This window comes from Talaromyces amestolkiae, assembly GCF_001896365.1.
Source record: "Talaromyces amestolkiae strain CIB chromosome Unknown scaffold2.1, whole genome shotgun sequence".
In the NCBI taxonomy this organism is placed as follows: domain Eukaryota; kingdom Fungi; phylum Ascomycota; class Eurotiomycetes; order Eurotiales; family Trichocomaceae; genus Talaromyces; species Talaromyces amestolkiae.
This window is the reverse complement of record NW_024468038.1, coordinates 644,419-661,906: the sequence shown is the minus strand read 5'-3', so window position 1 is coordinate 661,906 and position 17,488 is coordinate 644,419. Positions and strand designations below refer to the sequence as shown.

Sequence of the window (17,488 nt, the reverse complement as noted above, 5' to 3'; positions counted from 1 at the left end):
ACTTCTGCTTAATTTGGCATCAGCTCAATCCCATAGGTCAATTCAATGTGTTAAGATCTCCTTAATATGCCTCCATTTCGCAACCTACTGAACCGCAAACCCGCGACTTCCGACGCCAGTAACGACAATAATGAAACAACTCAAACCCAACAACCTGCACAGTCTTTGGATGTGCCGCGCAGCACTCCATTGAGCTTGAATAATAGCAGAGAAGAAGTTCCGAATGAATACAAATTAAGTGGTACGTGAACTGTAATGTGCCAGTTCGCTCCTATCACCCACATGATGCGCACCAAGGAGTAAAGCAGGCTGACACGTCTTGGTTCGGCGATAGTGGTGAATGACAGCGGCGTCTATCTCCCAGTATGACTCTCATGTCCTTCTCTATGCTTCATAAAGACCACCCCGCTGATCCAATCTTTGAAAAGCCCTCGCCCCCAGAAAAGCAGAGTTTCTGGTCAAGATCCTCGACTAAGACGCCAACAATAAATCATCGAAACCGAGTCGACGAGAATGAACCCTTCTCCATATCTCGCGAATCTTTCGACTCTTATCGACGGTCGTTTGTATGTATCGTACTCTGTCTATACTGTCCGGACGACATCTAATTGAGGATTGTGATAGGACATTTCAGCCAGATCGCCGGTACTATATGCCGATAACATCCAGTCACGCACATCATTAGATTCTCGGTTTTCGCGCATGAGTGAGCGCCCAACTACAAGAGGTCAAACGTCTGGGGGTCCACAATCCATGGAGGAAGAAGCCTTTGAAGACGTGGGTTTAGCGGACGAGGATGTGAAGCCGAAAAAGAGAGGCCTGTTTGCTCGGTTTGGCGACAACTCATCTGAGAACACCAGCAATAATAATAGTAGGCCCAGTTCGTCGCATCTAGGATTCCGTCTTCCTGGTCGAAAGAGAGGCCAGAGCGGCCAAGGAGCCGAGCTATCACCTTACAGACTGGAAGTGCCGACGACGGAAGTTTAGGTTTCTAAACATTTGAAGGAGGCACGATTTTATATATGGAAAAACATTCGTTATGTCTTTACGTTGTGACCGCAGAGCAAAGATCTCCATTGCAGCATACTCGCTATGGCTCGACTACCCATTTGACTCGATACTGGGACAGATATCCTCGGCGCAACTGAAATTTGCTGATTGAAATTCCGTGTAACCTAGACAAGTACATGTTACGTATCTGAGAGGATGCAGAAACATCTGTAATGATTAATATGATGATGCCTACAACGATAACCGCTAAGACTTGCTTCCGTGTCTTTGTACTCTAGGGGTATGCAAATGGGGAAGGTACGATCTGATGTCCCAGAAGATAAGAGCAATGGTGTCGAGCTCGAAAGACATCCTCCCGCCTACCTTCGACAGACAGACACATGCTATCTATCATAATACATCGCATCGCACAACACCACAGCATTGGCTTACTTCGTTAACATCCTTCTTGGTGTATATTCCGCTTGCCTAACAGCCCACGCGCATTATATTCTCGCTACTGCAACTTCATCATGGCGTTTTGGAAGACCTGGGAGACTTGGGAGAAGATGGTGTTTGTAAGCTCACAAGAACAAGTGTCTTGAAACCATCGCAACTAACCTTACTCTCGATAGATTCTCGCCTGTGCTATGGTAATTCACCGATTCAAGGATGCACGAAAACACCTACTGATTATTATGACACAAAACAGGTCGTAGTCATCGTTGCTGGTGGTTTCGTAGCCTGGTTGAACAGGCGACAAGTCAAACTATACAACCAAGCCTTCGCCGACGAAGCCGGACGAGTTCGAAATCTAGTATCACCGGAGGGCAGCGGGATTTCCGACGTCCCATTTGGAGCCCGAGCACTTGAAAGTGGTGTCCAAGTCGACGGTATCTATACACCTGGACGGTACACACCTCGTCAGGGCAGTTTTCAACGGGATGCCGCTGGATCTCCAGTCTTGGGCATACCGACTCCATTGACTCCGACTGTGACTCGCGCAACTCAGTACGAACAGTACGAACAGCACGGTCCGTATTCGCCGCAGAAATGATTGTCGCCATCAAGCCGGTTGGAGTTGGAGAAGCTGTTTCTCGGAGCTCGCTCTTACGAAAGCCTCTCCCGGCATCCCAAACATTGATACGTCTATACTCGACCAAAACGGAATATCCGACACACATGCGAACCGTTATGATCAATTTTGTCTCTCTTTTTCTTGCTCCACGATGGTCAGTTGTCGAATTGTCTTGAAATATCCCTGTCAGGACCCTTCAAAATGTATAGTTAGAAAATTAGCAGTGAGGTCACAAAGACCTGGTTGGGTGAAAGCATATATTAGTATAGAATTGAAGGCATGATCTCAGGTCAATCAATGCAGATAGATACAGTGCAAATCAAAAAAGTCGACGACTGTGAAAGAGTAGTCATGGTCGTTGCTGATTGACAAGCTTAGTCTGCTTTAAAGGCACGTGACTTCGTGTCGTGGCGATGGCTACGAGACGCGTCCCCCCAAACACGAGAAAACACAACCACTATCAAGAGACGATAGAAACCGCCACCTTGCCGATCAATATTTCGAGCGTCTCTGAGAAATTCCTCGAGATACAAGTTGTTATAAAATTCTCAACTGCCCTTCTTGACTGTACAAGAACTCAACCTTTGGACGCGTCGGTGTTGTCCTCGAATCTAGTGACTCGTCAGGCTGTTGCAGCACAAGCAATTCAACCAACGATCTAAACAGGAACTATCCAATATGACTGCCGATATAGAACAACAACCACAAGAATATGATGACGGCGGTCTGCCAGGTCCTGGAGCCCCAACGCCGCTTTCAGCTCTTGAGGTGAGTTTCCTAGCATTTGTGTATTAGGTTGCGGGGAGAGAATTTGACAGTACATGTAGGGCGTTGCAGGTTTGACTGCACGAGATATTAAGCTCATCGTCGATGGTGGCTTTCATACTGTGGAGTCGGTTGCGTACACGTGAGTATTGGCATGATCCATAGGCTTACATGTATTGACAAATACCAGTCCTAAGCGTGTGCTTGAGCAGATCAAAGGTATCTCAGAGCAGAAAGCGACGAAGATCTTAGCGGAGGGTCAGCGGGTTCTGTCAATCTCTACATATCAACAGTCACTGATGAACATGATTTAGCTTCCAAACTCGTCCCTATGGGGTTCACAACGGCTACGGAAATGCATGCACGTCGAAGCGAGCTTATATCCATTACGACTGGATCAAAACAACTAGACACACTACTCGCCGGAGGTATTGAGACGGGATCTATAACCGAGATATTTGGAGAATTCAGGACGGGAAAGAGTCAGCTTTGTCACACACTGGCAGTCACTTGCCAATTGCCATTCGATATGGGTGGCGGCGAAGGAAAATGTCTCTATATTGATACTGAAGGCACCTTTCGTCCCGTGCGATTACTTGCCGTTGCCCAACGATATGGCCTCGTCGGAGAAGAAGTACTAGACAACGTCGCATATGCTCGCGCCTACAACTCGGATCATCAACTACAGCTTCTCAACCAGGCATCTCAGATGATGTGTGAGACCCGCTTCTCGCTTTTGATTGTCGACTCAGCAACCGCGCTTTACCGAACCGATTTCAATGGTCGTGGTGAGTTGTCCAATCGTCAAACTCATTTAGCCAAGTTCTTGCGTACCTTGCAGCGACTCGCGGATGAATTTGGAATTGCAGTCGTGATTACAAACCAAGTTGTCTCGCAGGTCGATGGTGGCCCAAGTTCAATGTATAACCCTGATCCTAAGAAACCCATCGGTGGTAATATCATTGCCCATGCAAGCACGACTCGTTTAAGCTTGAAGAAGGGTCGAGGCGAGACTAGAATATGCAAAATTTACGACAGTCCCTGTCTACCTGAGAGTGACTGTCTGTTCGCGATTAGGGAGGATGGTATTGGTGATCCTAGCCCGAAGGATCTGGAGAATGAGTAGTTGATGAGCGATTGTTTTGTGATTCAGCTACTGCCGATGAGGATACATATTTTCATGCTGTTATGTCTATTTATGTCTTGTCATGCTCGCATAGCTAGGCGGTGTTAGACTGCAAATATACCTAGAAGTAATAATAAACTATTGACAAATAGGTAGAAAAAGATGAAGCTCTTAGTTAATATTGTACCTGGCTGAGGCTTGGCGCTTTCCCCACAAGCGGCGACGCGCTAAAGCGTTCTTGTTTTAGTGAGACTTTGAGCTTTCGAATCTGGACATCCGCAAGCTCTCCGCCACGACAATTCTTTGGCAAGAAATGACAACGACGTGGCTGGTGAGCATGGCATAAATTCTTCTACAAGCAATATTTGCGCGCCATCTACTGCCAGTCCTCAGTCATCACGACAAACATGGCGATAATTTACAAGGAGACAAAGGTCGATGTGCGACCCGTCGAAGCAAACGCCATCGTCGACATCGAAATCCCTACAGCAGAAAACGCGCAGCGACGAGTCAGAGTATCTCTGTCCTCGGGGGCAGCGCGAGCTGACAGCACACCGATCAAGGACGACGAGGATTTCGCCAGAAGATACCTAGCTACCCAAGGCTCGATCTATTTTCGCCAGCGAAAGATTTACCCGCGCACTTTCTTGTGGAGGGTAGTCAACGACAGCACTGTGCTAGAGATTCAATCGGCGGATGTCTCAAAAAGTATCGTGGATAAACATGAGGCAAATCTCACACTTCGCCTAGATTTTCAAGAGGCTATTATACCATCTGGAGTTGCGCTGGCCGATACCGAGGATCACGAAGTGCTCAATGTTTTTGTTCTCACAACCTCGAGACGTCTTCACACAATAACACTCCGACCAGAGTTTTTCCGACGTTTTTCATCGATAGACGAGAATATTCAAGATTGGTGCAAATCTTTTATACCATCACCTCTAACTTTCACAAACCCTCATCGCTTGCATGCATGCAGCACAACTGCATTGTTTATTGCATTGGACAGTGGCGCCCTACTTSGGTTGACGAGACGAGCCGGTGATGATGGTTAGTTGCATTTTTCGCTGTACGAATTCTCTCTAACAATAGGATTTATAGGATCGCACTGGTCGCAAATCACTTTCGACGAAAAAACTTGGGGGGCATCACTTCGTGGTTACGTACCATGGTCGAGTGCACAGCGCATTTCGTACGATGGTCGCAGTCTTGATCCTATGACCCCGAACTCCATCGCTACCACGTCGGATCAGACCTACGTCTTTGCAGTCTGCTTGAATCATACATTGAAGGTCTGGAATCTCGCGACAAATAAGTTGGTAGGCACAAAAGATCTTCTCGATCGACCATTGCCAAAGCAACAATCGGATTCTACGGCATACTTCTTGAACCCAGCGGATTCAGTCTTTTTGCGAGTCTTTAACGCCGAGCGAGCGTTGGACGGAGGATACCGTTACTATGTTGCCACATACACACCTCATGAGATGGGACAATTCAAGTTCTGGGCAGTGAAAGGAGGTCTGACTACGCCATTGACCATTGAAGATTTATTCCCACAAAAAGTTTTCAGACCGTCGGATCCCGATTCCACGGGCAATATGTTTTGGACTGTTGCGGACTTTCAAATACGGCCAATGGAAGAAGGAACGAGAATGGAACTGTGGGTGCTTTGGCGAAACAACGGCCTATACCAACTCTACACTCTGCACTTTGGTTTCGAGAGTCTTGAGCAAGATTGGTCCTCAAACTGGACATCAACCGCTTGGGACTCTCGGCGAAACGAACCAGCTCCTGCTCTGGTGGTTTCGGACGTTGTCGACCCGACAGAGAAATGGATCGAGTATTTTTTCCATCCTGGACGCTACACAGTCGAAACTTTGGAATTTGCCCTTACTTCTTACCAAGAAGCGCTCAAGCCACGAACATCCGCTACTTTCCTCAAACGGAGTGCACCCCTGCAAGAACGGCTATGCTCTGCTATAACTGCATCCGTTTCGTTGAGGAAATACGCAGAAGACGATATGGACTACGCTAAGTATCGAACAGACACTGACCACAAATGGCGACAGTTCTGGCAAGTTGTCGAAGAAGTTCACAACAGAAGACTTGAGCCGGTCTCTTTGGCATATGATACCTATAGTGATCTACCGTGGGTGGTCACTACAGACGCATGTGCTTTGATTCGGGAATGCAGCGCGACAGAATTGCTGTTGCATAACTCTAAGTTGAATCTTGAACGTGAGCTGCCTATGATTGCTGATCGTTGGCGACACCGCAAACTCGAGACGGAAGTCGGCAACCGATCCGCTGATTCGTGTCATATCATCAAGGTTGCTGCCGACTTCAGACAGCGCCTCCCTGCTACAGCATTACGTACTTTTGAGGAGGCTTTGTACAGCGAGATTTTCTTAGAGCCTCTGCTTTCAACGACGGAACGATTAGCAAGTTTCATTGACCAGTCAGAACTGTCGGAACATGTCTCAGATGACATGTATAATGGTCTCTGTGCCGCGATGAATAAGCAGATCAATATCTACCAACTACCCAAAGAACCTTTCCAGATTATTCTTGATACGCTTTTTAGGAGATTCATAGAGAAAGACTCCGAGTTATCATTCACCGCATTTGGAGCGAAAGTTCTAACAAATGGCTCTCAAGAAGCTATATCCCAGATACGTCGCTTGTTGCATGATCTGCTCATTCTGGTTGTATTTGTCGAAGGTGAGATAAGCCAGGAGCAGGGATCATCGTTTGATGCAGCAGAGTTATTCCCTATCCTCATTGATCTCATCAAAGAGTGCGAATTGCTACACTGGTTGGGCTCCCATACTCGAGTATCGCCTGACCGCAGCGACTACGAATCTGGCGATGTGCGTGCACAATCTAAGAGAATCGGTGCTGTGGATACGGTCCTTCGGGATCTTTTCGTACCGCGCATCCTGCCACACCCGCACGTCAATCTCCCTCAGAGCTTCACGTTGACAAAGAGCATCTCTGATCTTATGTCTTGGGTTGTTCGCGCAGGACTTGTCACTCGAGATCATGCCTTGGTACATATTCAATGCGATCTCATAGCACATGGCAACCTCGAATTGGCTAGTGACTTTTTGAAATTTCAGCCCAGCGATGCCTGGTCTAATTATATCAAGGGCAGACTGTTTGTAGCTAGGGGAGAATTCAATACAGCAGCAATACATTTCCAAAAGGCTGCATATCAACTTGGTAAGTTTCAAAAATGCGTACGTATGAAAATTCTGCTAACGCGACATAGCTTTCGGAAGGCCTCTTGGGGATTTGACATATATGTCATCTGGCCTGCTTGACCTGCTTTCTGCGGATCAATTTAATAATGGCCTACCAAAGTACTACCAACACATACTGAGCCTGTTTGAAAAGGCCGGCTCATTCTCACATGTTGCGGACTTTGCGTCTTTGTCGCTGCAAGCACTGGAGTCTGATCCTCATAAAGTAACAGATGACCCTGATTATGACGGTCTTCGAATGGATGTACTGTCTCGCATGTTTCATGCTTCTTTACGAACATGTCAATTTGATAAGGCCTACTCAGCGCTTTCCCGCTACACAAACCTCCCATTGCAAAAGTCTGCGCTCGGTTTATTGATCAAGGCCATTCTTTCGGCGTACGGGTCCGGAACATCGGGTCTTGAACAGCTACTTCATTTTCCGCTATGGCTCACACCTAATTTCTCCTCTTATGTTGATGAAACACTCTTGTCTCTTGCTCGCAAACAGACTTCCTTTAGTTCATCTCTCGACGGTGATGCATGGGAAAGCAACTATACTCCAGACTATCACCGAATTCTGCACGCCTACCGTATTGCGCGCAATGATCTACGTGGCGCAGCGGAATTGGGTTATCAAACCGTGCAGCGATTGCGATATGCCAGAGACTCTCCAATTGCACAGCGGGCGCTTATTCGGCGTGGCAAAGTGGATGAAGAGGAGTCCAAGCGCATGGTTGAAGAGGATGATATTGAGAGTAAGGAAATCCGACACGAACTACTCTCGTTGATCAATCTCTTGGCGTGTGTCGACAAGTCCGAGGCGTATATCTTGGTTGATCTCGATGCTGTCATTCCTGCAACGGCGCCTGCAGTTGGCGAGGCAGAAACGCCTGGGAAACGACATGCCGATGATGATGATGATGTGTTTATGGACGACGGCACCCCATCCAAGGCTCCGTCTGGAAGTTTCTCTCAACGACGCCGGAGCAGCGGTGCTGTCTCAATGGACAGTGCCAGACTGACGCTTACCAACAACAACAATAACAAACACAAACCCAGTCCACGGCGCGTCATTGTCACTCTCGAGCAACTGCGGCGCGAATACCAATCAGAGCTCGACCGTGTAAGTCGAATTCAGCGCGGCGACTGGGAGTTTGGGGTTGATGAATATGAGGGCATTGAAGGGGGGGCTATGGATGAATCTTTGCTGGACTTTTAGATAAAATCTTGTTCTGTATACTGCACAAGCGTGGTTTGGTTTGTTTCAGGCTGGGAATGTTTGGATAATTGAATAGATGAAATACCTTACTATGTATGCACATACAGTATGTGGAAGGCTGAATAGATGCTCTATTTTTGGTCCTTACAAGCTTTGCCAAGCTTTCTTCGTGTGACCAATCATGCGCATTTTATTTCTTTTTCCTTTCTTCGCATGATCCACGCGAGAAATCGGAGATCACAGAGATTAGAGATCAATCATTCTTTCATGCCGAAGAGCACGATGACCGTAGCGTCCCGAGTCCCGACTAACTCCGCTACCTCCCCGATCTCTGTGGTCAACAATCCGATCAGTTCGCTTCGTCTTCTATACATGACGTCATATCTCGAATGACGGCTTCTTCATCAGACACACTACTAAGTTAGGAGTACGTACAACGGAATACAGACTATCGTGCGCAGCAGATCTGGAATGCAGCCATGTATACGTATACCAGTGACTGGCAAAATCTTATACTTTTCTTGTAAAAAGACAGCTATGAGCGGATATATATCCTAGATGGAGGCGTACTCGGCAACGTCGGCACTTGGTCCGGTCGCGCTCCCGATTTACGGCTGTCGATGAGCTTGCGTACTCATTTTTTTCTTTCCTCGCTTCTACAAGTATAAATATTCATCTCTGTGGAAGGCATTACGTCGTTTTCTCTGTTTGTTCATTGAGATCATTCGATATGTGTTCCCGTATATAATCGAGATCTCACCGTCGACGCCATACAATATACCAACTATTTACCCGTGAATGTGATATAGTTATCGACCCGAAAAAACAACATGCCAATCCTCCAACCCATCACAACAGACTCCTCCGAGGACAGCGACTCCTCCTCCTCCCAATCTCCCCGGCCCGCATTCCACAACACCCGCACTCGCGAATCGCACTACAGCATCCAAAGCTATGGCGAAGACGCCGTGCCCATCCCCGACCATGTCGCTCCATTAGAACTCGAAAAGACCAACACCGCGGGCTCGACTTCCTCGCGATTCAATCAACGCGCCCAATCCATGGTGTCGCGCATTCGAAGTCGAGATCCGGGACAAATCGCAAAGTTCACGCATCCGTTGTCGCATACGAAGACGGGTTCGGATGTATTGGTTGATTTTGATGGGGTGGATGATCCGTATCATCCGAAGAATTGGGGGTTCAGGAAGAAGTGCATTACAACGGTGTTGTATGGAATGACTACTATGGGTATGCAGAGTACTCCTACGAGCTTTGGAATATCCTGACTGATCTGTTTCTCGGATAGGCGCAACTTTAGCAAGTGCCATGTACGTATGCTTTTCGAGGTTGATTTGCTACGTCTAACGAATATAGATACACACCCGGCACACAACAAATCAGTGCCGAATTCCACGTCGGCACAGAAGTCAGCCTCTTGGGTCTTACTCTCTTACTGCTAGGCTTCGGCTTCGGCCCTCTCCTCTGGGCCCCCCTCTCCGAACTCTACGGCCGCAAAGCAGCCGTCATGACACCCTATTTTATTGCTGGCATATTCGCATTTGGCACCGCAACGGCAAAGGATATTCAGACCGTGCTGATTACGAGATTCTTCACCGGGTTTTTCGGGTCGGCGCCTGTCACCAACACGGGTGGTGTGTTGGGCGATATTTGGTCGCCGCAGCAGAGGGGTGCGGCGATTGTGGGATATGCGATGGCTGTTGTAGGTGGACCGACGCTTGGCCCGATTATTGGGGGTGCGGTTTGCCAGAGTTATTTGGGGTGGAGGTGGACTCAATACGTCAGTACCCTTAAGTATCTGTCAGTACCTGTGTAGCATGCTAATGGCATACAGCTCACCGGCATATACATGCTGTTCATTTTGACATTGGATATCATCTTCCTCGACGAATCCTACCCGCCCGTCCTCCTCGTCTACAAAGCCCAACGCCTCCGCCATGAGACAGGCAACTGGGCCCTGCACGCCAAACACGAAGAATGGGACGTCAGCGTCAACGAAATGGCAAACAAGTACCTGGTACGCCCATTTGCGTTGCTCAGTACACCCATCTGTTTCGCCGTTGCGCTGTACGCTTCTTTCGTGTATGGTATCTTGTACCTGAATCTCGCTGCATTTCCGATTGAGTTCATAGATGAGCGCGGCTGGGGCCAGGTCGTGGGTGAATTGCCCTTTTTATCGATGCTGGTCGGTATCATGATCGGTGCAGGCGTCAATCTGCTCAATCAAAAGTTTTATATTAGTCGGTTCAAGAAGAACAACAACCGTCCTGTCCCCGAAGCTCGACTCCCACCTATGATGATCGGTTCTATTGTCTTTGCCGCTGGCATGTTCATATTCGCCTGGACATCCAGCAAAAGCATACACTGGATTGGCCCCGTTATCGGCGCTGCATGCATGGGATTAGGGTTCTTCACCATCTTCCAAGCAGCCATCAACTATCTGGTAGACACATTCCCACTTACTGCCGCCTCCGCCATCGCAGCCAATACCTGTCTACGAAGTATATTCGCAGCTGCATTTCCCTTATTCACGGATGCGATGTATAATAATTTGGGCATTGATTGGGCGGCGAGTACACTGGGGTTTATCTCGGTTGCGTTGATTCCGATTCCGTTTTTGTTTTATGTTTTTGGGAAGAGGCTTAGGGCTAGAGGGAAGTGGTCGCGGGCTTCGGTTTATGAGTAGTTCGAGCGTCGTGGTTGTATATACCTTTTATTCGTTGTATATGGACTTGCACCCTTCTAGTCCGGCATATATTTCACTACCAATATATAATGATAATGAACATCTTTTCAGGGACGGATCTTGAGCAAACTTCAATATATGGATACGCTTAGGCATCCGCTTCATTCGTATCTATTCTACATACAACGTACTCATAATCCATCTAGATGCATCTTTGTCATATTAATAAGCACCCCAAAATAGATATTTTTATGCGCAATGCAGATATGAAACAAAGACTATGCAACCTCAGGATGCGAAGTGTGCCACTTGCGCATTGCCTCCCTAGCAGCCGTCACCTTGAGACCAATCCTCGTATCGAGATCATATGACTCCCATTTCGCCGCCTTTTCGAGATGCTCATCGCACTCCTGGACTTGTTTCCTTTCAGCCGAAACGATCTCGTCCTCCGACGCTTCTTTTTCTGCGGGCTCCGGATCCCAGGGCGAGGCATGCGTGGGTACGTAGCTGGGCCGCTCCATCCATAGATTAGCCGCAAGCTCAAAATGGGCTGCGGGGAGAACCCAGTTATCGCGTAGATGGCCCTTGAAAATGTTCTTGTCAAGGACCAGGATATTTTGTTTCAAAATCTCCTTTGCCTCTGCGTGCTTGCGTTGTGCGCGCAAGATGGCGGCTCGGAGGAGTTGGGAAATAGCCTTCTCGTCTTCCTCCGGATGTAAAACGTCCTCTTCTGATTGATCGAGTCGACGAAGGGACTCTTGCAGTCCCTCCGCTCCCATGCGGCTGTACCCATTCCAGAGGAAGTTCATTTCTTCGATCGGATCGACTCCCACAGCGTCAACGAGATCTACTTTCAGTCCCTTGGCGCGGGCTTCCCACTTCGCGATTTTGCGTGTAACGAAGACTTCGAATGGGAGCTGGCGGGCCATTAGGCGCTTTTTGCCTGCTACTGTTGGTGCTTTGCGAATGCATTCTGTAGCCTTTTCAGCGTATATTTTGGCCGCAGCTGGGTCGGTGTCGGATGTCCGGCGGTATAGAATCACATAGGCAGATCCGGCAATGTAGTAATACAGAGCAGGCGACCAAGAGTTGAGATCAACGCACTAATTGAGTCAGAAAATTTTCATCAACGCTTAGTGGAATACTAACCTCTAAGAAAAACTTGGCACAGTCCTCGTAGTTGTGCAAGAACATCGAGTCCATACTCTTCTCAAACGCCTGCAAAGCCTCGACCTGCTTTAGTGGACTCTTTTTGCTGTTCTTCAGCATATCCACAGCGCCTTCGACATCGCGGTGACCGCTCTTCATTCGAGCTTCTTCAAGAAGCCACAGCTGGCTGTTGGGGTATCGCGTCCTCATCGTAATGAGTAGCGTCTTCAAACGATCTGTGGGATAGCCTTCGATTCCCAAGTCGTCACCCTCAGTGGCATCAGGAATGATATCCAGTAACCGCACAAATCCGTTGTAGTAACCTAGGATTCCAAGTCCAGCAACAGCTCCAATCAGAGTGCTAGACTTGCTCGCTTGCCAAAGCATACGCAAACCTCGCTCTTTATCGCCTCGAAACCCGACAATTGCGAGCAAGCGACTGAATGTGGGTGGAAGCGTGGAAAGCATTGCAAGTAACATACCCAGACACAAGCTGGCACCGGTATGAATGAATGTATCGATGGGATGACTGAAAAGATCAGCCAATTCTGGATCATGTGTAAGACTTTCGCCTAACGGTGTACCCGGCTCGCTTGAATGAGTGGAAGCGGGTTCACTGTGAGGTTCGTCGTCTGTCAATTTGAGTTCTGCGATGCTTTTATGCAGATCCTGATCGGATTTGCTGATATGCGCGCCAGCTGGCCTCGGTTTTGGTCTTACGGGTGATTTCTCAACCAACAAAGCTGCCGGAGCGGTTCGAGCTTTGCGAGTTTGCAGATAGCGTTCCTCCATGCGCACAATTCCGTCCAAAGTAGCGTATGCCTTTCGCATTTTGTAAAACCCCTTCAAACTCTCTGTAAGGCTCTCGTTGAGTACTCCGACGACGGCAGTCATGATCTGCGCCATTGCTTGGCAGAGGGCATACTCCGTGCCTACATCGTAGATTTTAGAATGGAAAGCATCGGGCGCGCTCGAGGTGTGGGCTACTCGCTGTTGGTCGTTGTATGCACTGGTTTCAGCATCCGAGAGCCGCTCGGCAGCTACAACATTTAGTCTCATACTTGGAAAGCGAAGGATGAAGCCTACCTTCGCGCATTATCTCCTGTTCAAACCCGAGTAGAGCGCGGAGGAAGCCAACAACGCCTTTTCCTGTCTAAACTATATTAGAGATACAAATAACTGCTTGACCGGACGAACATTATACCTTGTGGAAAGATGAGTCACCGTTACTGAGACCATTCTCGGCGCCATCGACATCGTCATCCAGAATGAGTGTGGCCGCTAATAATCGTGTTAACTCTGCCTTTGTTTCGTCAACAGATTGTCATGAGTGTACCTTCCAATGCCTGCTCAACTGCATTCCAATAACTACATGTCAGCCAATTGTCCAATACAAGTACACGTAGACAGATTACTGACGGTCTTGGATTTGCGTCGCCAACTCCAGAGCGAGCGGCGACGCAGCGTCAGGTTTGCGGCCATACAGCCACGATCCCATGCGATTCATATTGATGCTCTCGCTTATTGTCTCGTGGTGGTGATAAGGCACGCGACAGGCAAATTACCTGCAGCGGAACGATGATGTCAGGTATACCGGTAGTCAATTCCTCTCATCCACACGAAGTGCATTCAAGGTACACGAGGAGCTGAGAGAATCAAGCAAATGCTCATAGCCATGGGTATGTTAATGGTGATGATCAAATACCCCTAGTCCAGAATCGTACGCGAGGGTATTGCCAAAATCTTATAGAAAGGCAGTGGTTGATAAGAACAGGAAAAACGAGGGCGGATACCTCGGATGGTAGCGGACTTAAGAGCTAGCTCCCGGTATGTATGGTTGATGGTTGATGGTAATGATGGAGTCCTCCGAGGCGAGTGGCGAGAAGAGAGAAGAAGCGGGAGAGGAGGAGAAGAAGAAATGTAGAGGAAATGTCCAAGGCTGCGTATATAAGAGTTCGTGGTACAGGCGATGGGGCTGACTCGGCCTGACAATGACTGATAGCAGGACAGCGTCAAGACTAGCAAGGGATTAGTGAGCTAGCCTGGTGGCGGAGAGCTGAGAAGAGACGGATCAGAAACGCTGCCCCTCGTATGCATGAGCCACTAGAAGTATATCTTTGGCGAGTTTGTTGTATGTACAAATGGACGAAAACTTATGAAATTGTTTCGATATCAAGTAAGTGAGCAAGTGAGCAAACAAGTAGGTAGGTTCAAGATCGCCGTGCATAAACGAGATCTAGATAGCTCAGGTGCCAGCCAATCAGCGCCTGGCGTCGGAGCTGCCTTAGGTTCGTGGCACGCACCGGCCGTAACTGACCGCTTTCCCTCTCATTCGGCAGACTGACGGCATCATCTCTAGTATCACATCAACAACTAGCTACTCTCTACACATACTCCTGCATTCAATCACCAACAGAGCATCCCAGTGACTTTCGACTATTATCCATTTGGTACAAAAGACTCGCGACGATAGTGTGCTTGACTCACGCCTCTCCCACGCCCGTCCATCCTCACATCATCACCATCCCCGCAATGTCAGACACCAGCAAGGCGCAAGCCGAAACTACACAACCAACTCAACAAAAGAAGACCACGCAAGTGTTAGAGGAGGACGATGAATTCGAAGACTTTCCGGTAGAGGGTGAGATATGTTCCCGCTTTAGTGTAGCACTAGTTGCTAGGTGCACGGAGCTTTGAAATCACCTTTTATGGCAGGACACTGAACTAACGATTGTGGATGACTAGACTGGCCACAAGAAGAAACTGAGCAGGGACAAGGTTCGAATGCAAATGGCGCCAACACACATCTCTGGGAAGAGAGCTGGGACGACGATGACGAGAGTGAAGATTTCTCTAAACAGCTCAAGTACGCTGCCACTTTCTCTTTCTCTCTTCTTATTACAGGAGTGATCTTTTTTCCCCACGGTTATTAACACTCTTCTTACAGGGAGGAAATGAAGAAAGTTGAAGGCGCCAAATAGACGAGAAGCCCGCGAGTGGTGGTACGTGGCACAAAGAGAAACACTTTGGGAGGAGAAATCCTATATAGAGGCCGAGCTTCGATTGAGTCGAGACTCGAAAGACATTGGATCGATGAACTTCCTTGTGGAATATGAAGCATGAAATGTCAGGTATCGGATTACTACTAATGACTACTATAAATCATCATGACGAACATATCATTTCACTTGACACGGACAATTTGTCTTATCATAGGGCAAAGCAACATCTTTTCGATGTAGAGTATGATTAAAGACTTGATGCAGTTTTTTCTGCGTTTCAGAACAAATATCAGAAATTGAGCCCCAAGACAGATTGGTATTCATTTTCATTCGCTCGAGACAGGATCTAAATAGAGCATTTCCAAACTTTGCATTGTGGAAACGACTCGAACATGGAAAACAGAGAAAAGAATTGTATTATATATTTGAACATTCGCCACCATCTCCATCACTCTACTTTTGAAGAGTTTACTTACTTGACAAAGCCGAAACACCAGGCAAATCCTTACCCTCCAACAGTTCCAAAGAAGCACCACCACCAGTCGAGACATGGCTCAACTTGTCCTCAACCTTGTACTTGGCTGCAACGGTAGCAGTGTCACCACCGCCAATAATGACGATAGTCCCCGACTGAGCAGCCGCAACGGCAGCGTCGAGGGTAGCCTTTGTTCCGCTGGCGAAGGGCTCCAACTCAAAGACACCGCAAGGACCGTTCCAGAGGATCGTCTTAGCTTCACCGATAGCCTTCTTGTAGGATTCGACACTCTTGGGACCGACATCAAGACCAAGCCAGCCGTCGGGAATACCTTCGGCGTCGGTGGCACTGCCGACCTCGGCATCGGCGCCGAATTTGCTAGCGGTAACGTAGTCGACGGGCAGGATAACTTCGACGTTGTGCTTCTTGGCTTTTTCAATAATATCGCCAACGGTCTTGCTGCCGGCCTCATCGAAGAGGGAGTTACCGATCTTAACGTTCTCAAGGGTCTTCTTAAAGGTGAAAGCCATACCACCGGTGATGATTAGGCTATTGACTTTGGGGAGAAGGTTATCGATGAGCTGAATCTTATCAGAAACCTTGGAACCTCCGAGAATAGCGAGGAAGGGGCGCTTGGGGCTCTCCAAGGCCTGAGCAAAGTAATCAAGTTCCTTCTTCACGAGGAAACCGGCAGCCTTTTGGGGGAGGTCAATTCCGACCATGGAGCTGTGAGCACGGTGGGCGGTTCCGAAAGCGTCATCTTCTGCATGTTAGTTTTCATACACGAGCGAAAAAGTAGGACTTAGGCTCCTTACTGATATAAACATCCCCAAGAGCAGTTAATGCCTTCCTGAATTCCTCAACCTTGGCCTTGTCGGCCTTGACCTTGTTACCCTGCTCATCCTTGGAGCTACCTTCCTCCTCAGCGTGGAATCGCAAGTTCTCCAACAAAATGACCTGACCACCGGAGGCCTTGTTGACAATTTCCTCTGTCTCAGGGCCAACACAGTCCTTTGTGAAGATGACGCTGCGACCGAGGAGCTTCTCGAGCTCGGGGACAACGGGCTGCAAGCTGTATTTGGCGTTAACTTTGCCGTCGGGACGACCAAGGTGAGACATCAAGATGACGGCCTTGGCGCCGTTGTCAATAGCATATTTGATGGTGGGCAAGGCACCGACAATTCGCTGGTTGTTGGTGACGTTCTTCTCGGCGTCGAGGGGGACGTTGAAATCGACCTGTACGGCTTATAAGCATTGACCTTGGAATTAATGTATATAACTCCTATTCAGAGCCTGATATATCTTACGCGAATGAGGACACGCTTGTCCTTGACGTCGACGTCGGTGATAGCAAGCTTGTTGGAGAGAGACATGTTGATGGTCTGATGTGATGACGTCGTAGAAGGTGAGCTGACGGGAGTCTTCAAAGCTTTCCTTCACGGCTCAATGAGTATTTTGTGACTTGGAATAGGGAGAGCTGTAGAGAATTGATAAGAGAGAAGTCCTTTAGATTTGAGAATTGTTATATTTCATCAAGAGCGAGAGCATAAATTGTTGCTAGCGGGGTACTTCAACGCAAAGAATCCTCTGGTGGGGCTTCGGTGAGACGGTCGACAGATCGGGCTGATGCGGGACTGATGCCAATACTCGTCTCGTGGAGAGCTGTGTATAGCTACCAGTTGCTCAATCAGAATACCGGATCGGATCGGGTCGATTTTCCCTTTGATGTTCCTAG

General features: G+C 48.2%; 5 protein-coding genes across 5 annotated transcripts; 4 read left to right on the top strand and 1 right to left on the bottom strand.

Moving 5' to 3' along the window:
* Window positions 1–1,523: 1,523 nt before the first annotated feature.
* On the top strand, window positions 1,524–2,047 carry BHQ10_001512 (uncharacterized protein; the record flags this gene model as incomplete). The annotated part of the gene is made up of 3 exons (XM_040873557.1): window positions 1,524–1,568; window positions 1,626–1,643; window positions 1,703–2,047. The coding sequence occupies 3 exons, from the start codon at window positions 1,524–1,526 to the stop codon at window positions 2,045–2,047; spliced, it is 408 nt and encodes a 135-aa protein (XP_040730017.1).
* Window positions 2,048–2,746: 699 nt separating this feature from the next.
* BHQ10_001511 (uncharacterized protein) lies at window positions 2,747–3,959 on the top strand (the record flags this gene model as incomplete). The annotated part of the gene is made up of 4 exons (XM_040873556.1): window positions 2,747–2,836; window positions 2,896–2,975; window positions 3,024–3,091; window positions 3,148–3,959. 4 exons carry the CDS (start codon window positions 2,747–2,749, stop codon window positions 3,957–3,959), a joined length of 1,050 nt encoding a protein of 349 aa, XP_040730016.1.
* A 407-nt stretch (window positions 3,960–4,366) lies between these two features.
* On the top strand, window positions 4,367–8,423 carry BHQ10_001510 (uncharacterized protein; the record flags this gene model as incomplete). The annotated part of the gene is made up of 3 exons (XM_040873555.1): window positions 4,367–5,009; window positions 5,061–7,181; window positions 7,231–8,423. The coding sequence occupies 3 exons, from the start codon at window positions 4,367–4,369 to the stop codon at window positions 8,421–8,423; spliced, it is 3,957 nt and encodes a 1,318-aa protein (XP_040730015.1).
* An 830-nt stretch (window positions 8,424–9,253) lies between these two features.
* BHQ10_001509 (uncharacterized protein) lies at window positions 9,254–11,127 on the top strand (the record flags this gene model as incomplete). The annotated part of the gene is made up of 4 exons (XM_040873553.1): window positions 9,254–9,671; window positions 9,730–9,751; window positions 9,798–10,143; window positions 10,276–11,127. 4 exons carry the CDS (start codon window positions 9,254–9,256, stop codon window positions 11,125–11,127), a joined length of 1,638 nt encoding a protein of 545 aa, XP_040730014.1.
* A 278-nt stretch (window positions 11,128–11,405) lies between these two features.
* BHQ10_001508 (uncharacterized protein) lies at window positions 11,406–17,126 on the bottom strand (the record flags this gene model as incomplete). The annotated part of the gene is made up of 7 exons (XM_040873552.1): window positions 11,406–12,230; window positions 12,277–13,316; window positions 13,363–13,429; window positions 13,481–13,557; window positions 15,755–16,513; window positions 16,569–16,989; window positions 17,061–17,126. The coding sequence occupies 7 exons, from the start codon at window positions 17,124–17,126 to the stop codon at window positions 11,406–11,408; spliced, it is 3,255 nt and encodes a 1,084-aa protein (XP_040730013.1).
* Between the last annotated feature and the right edge of the window lie 362 nt (window positions 17,127–17,488).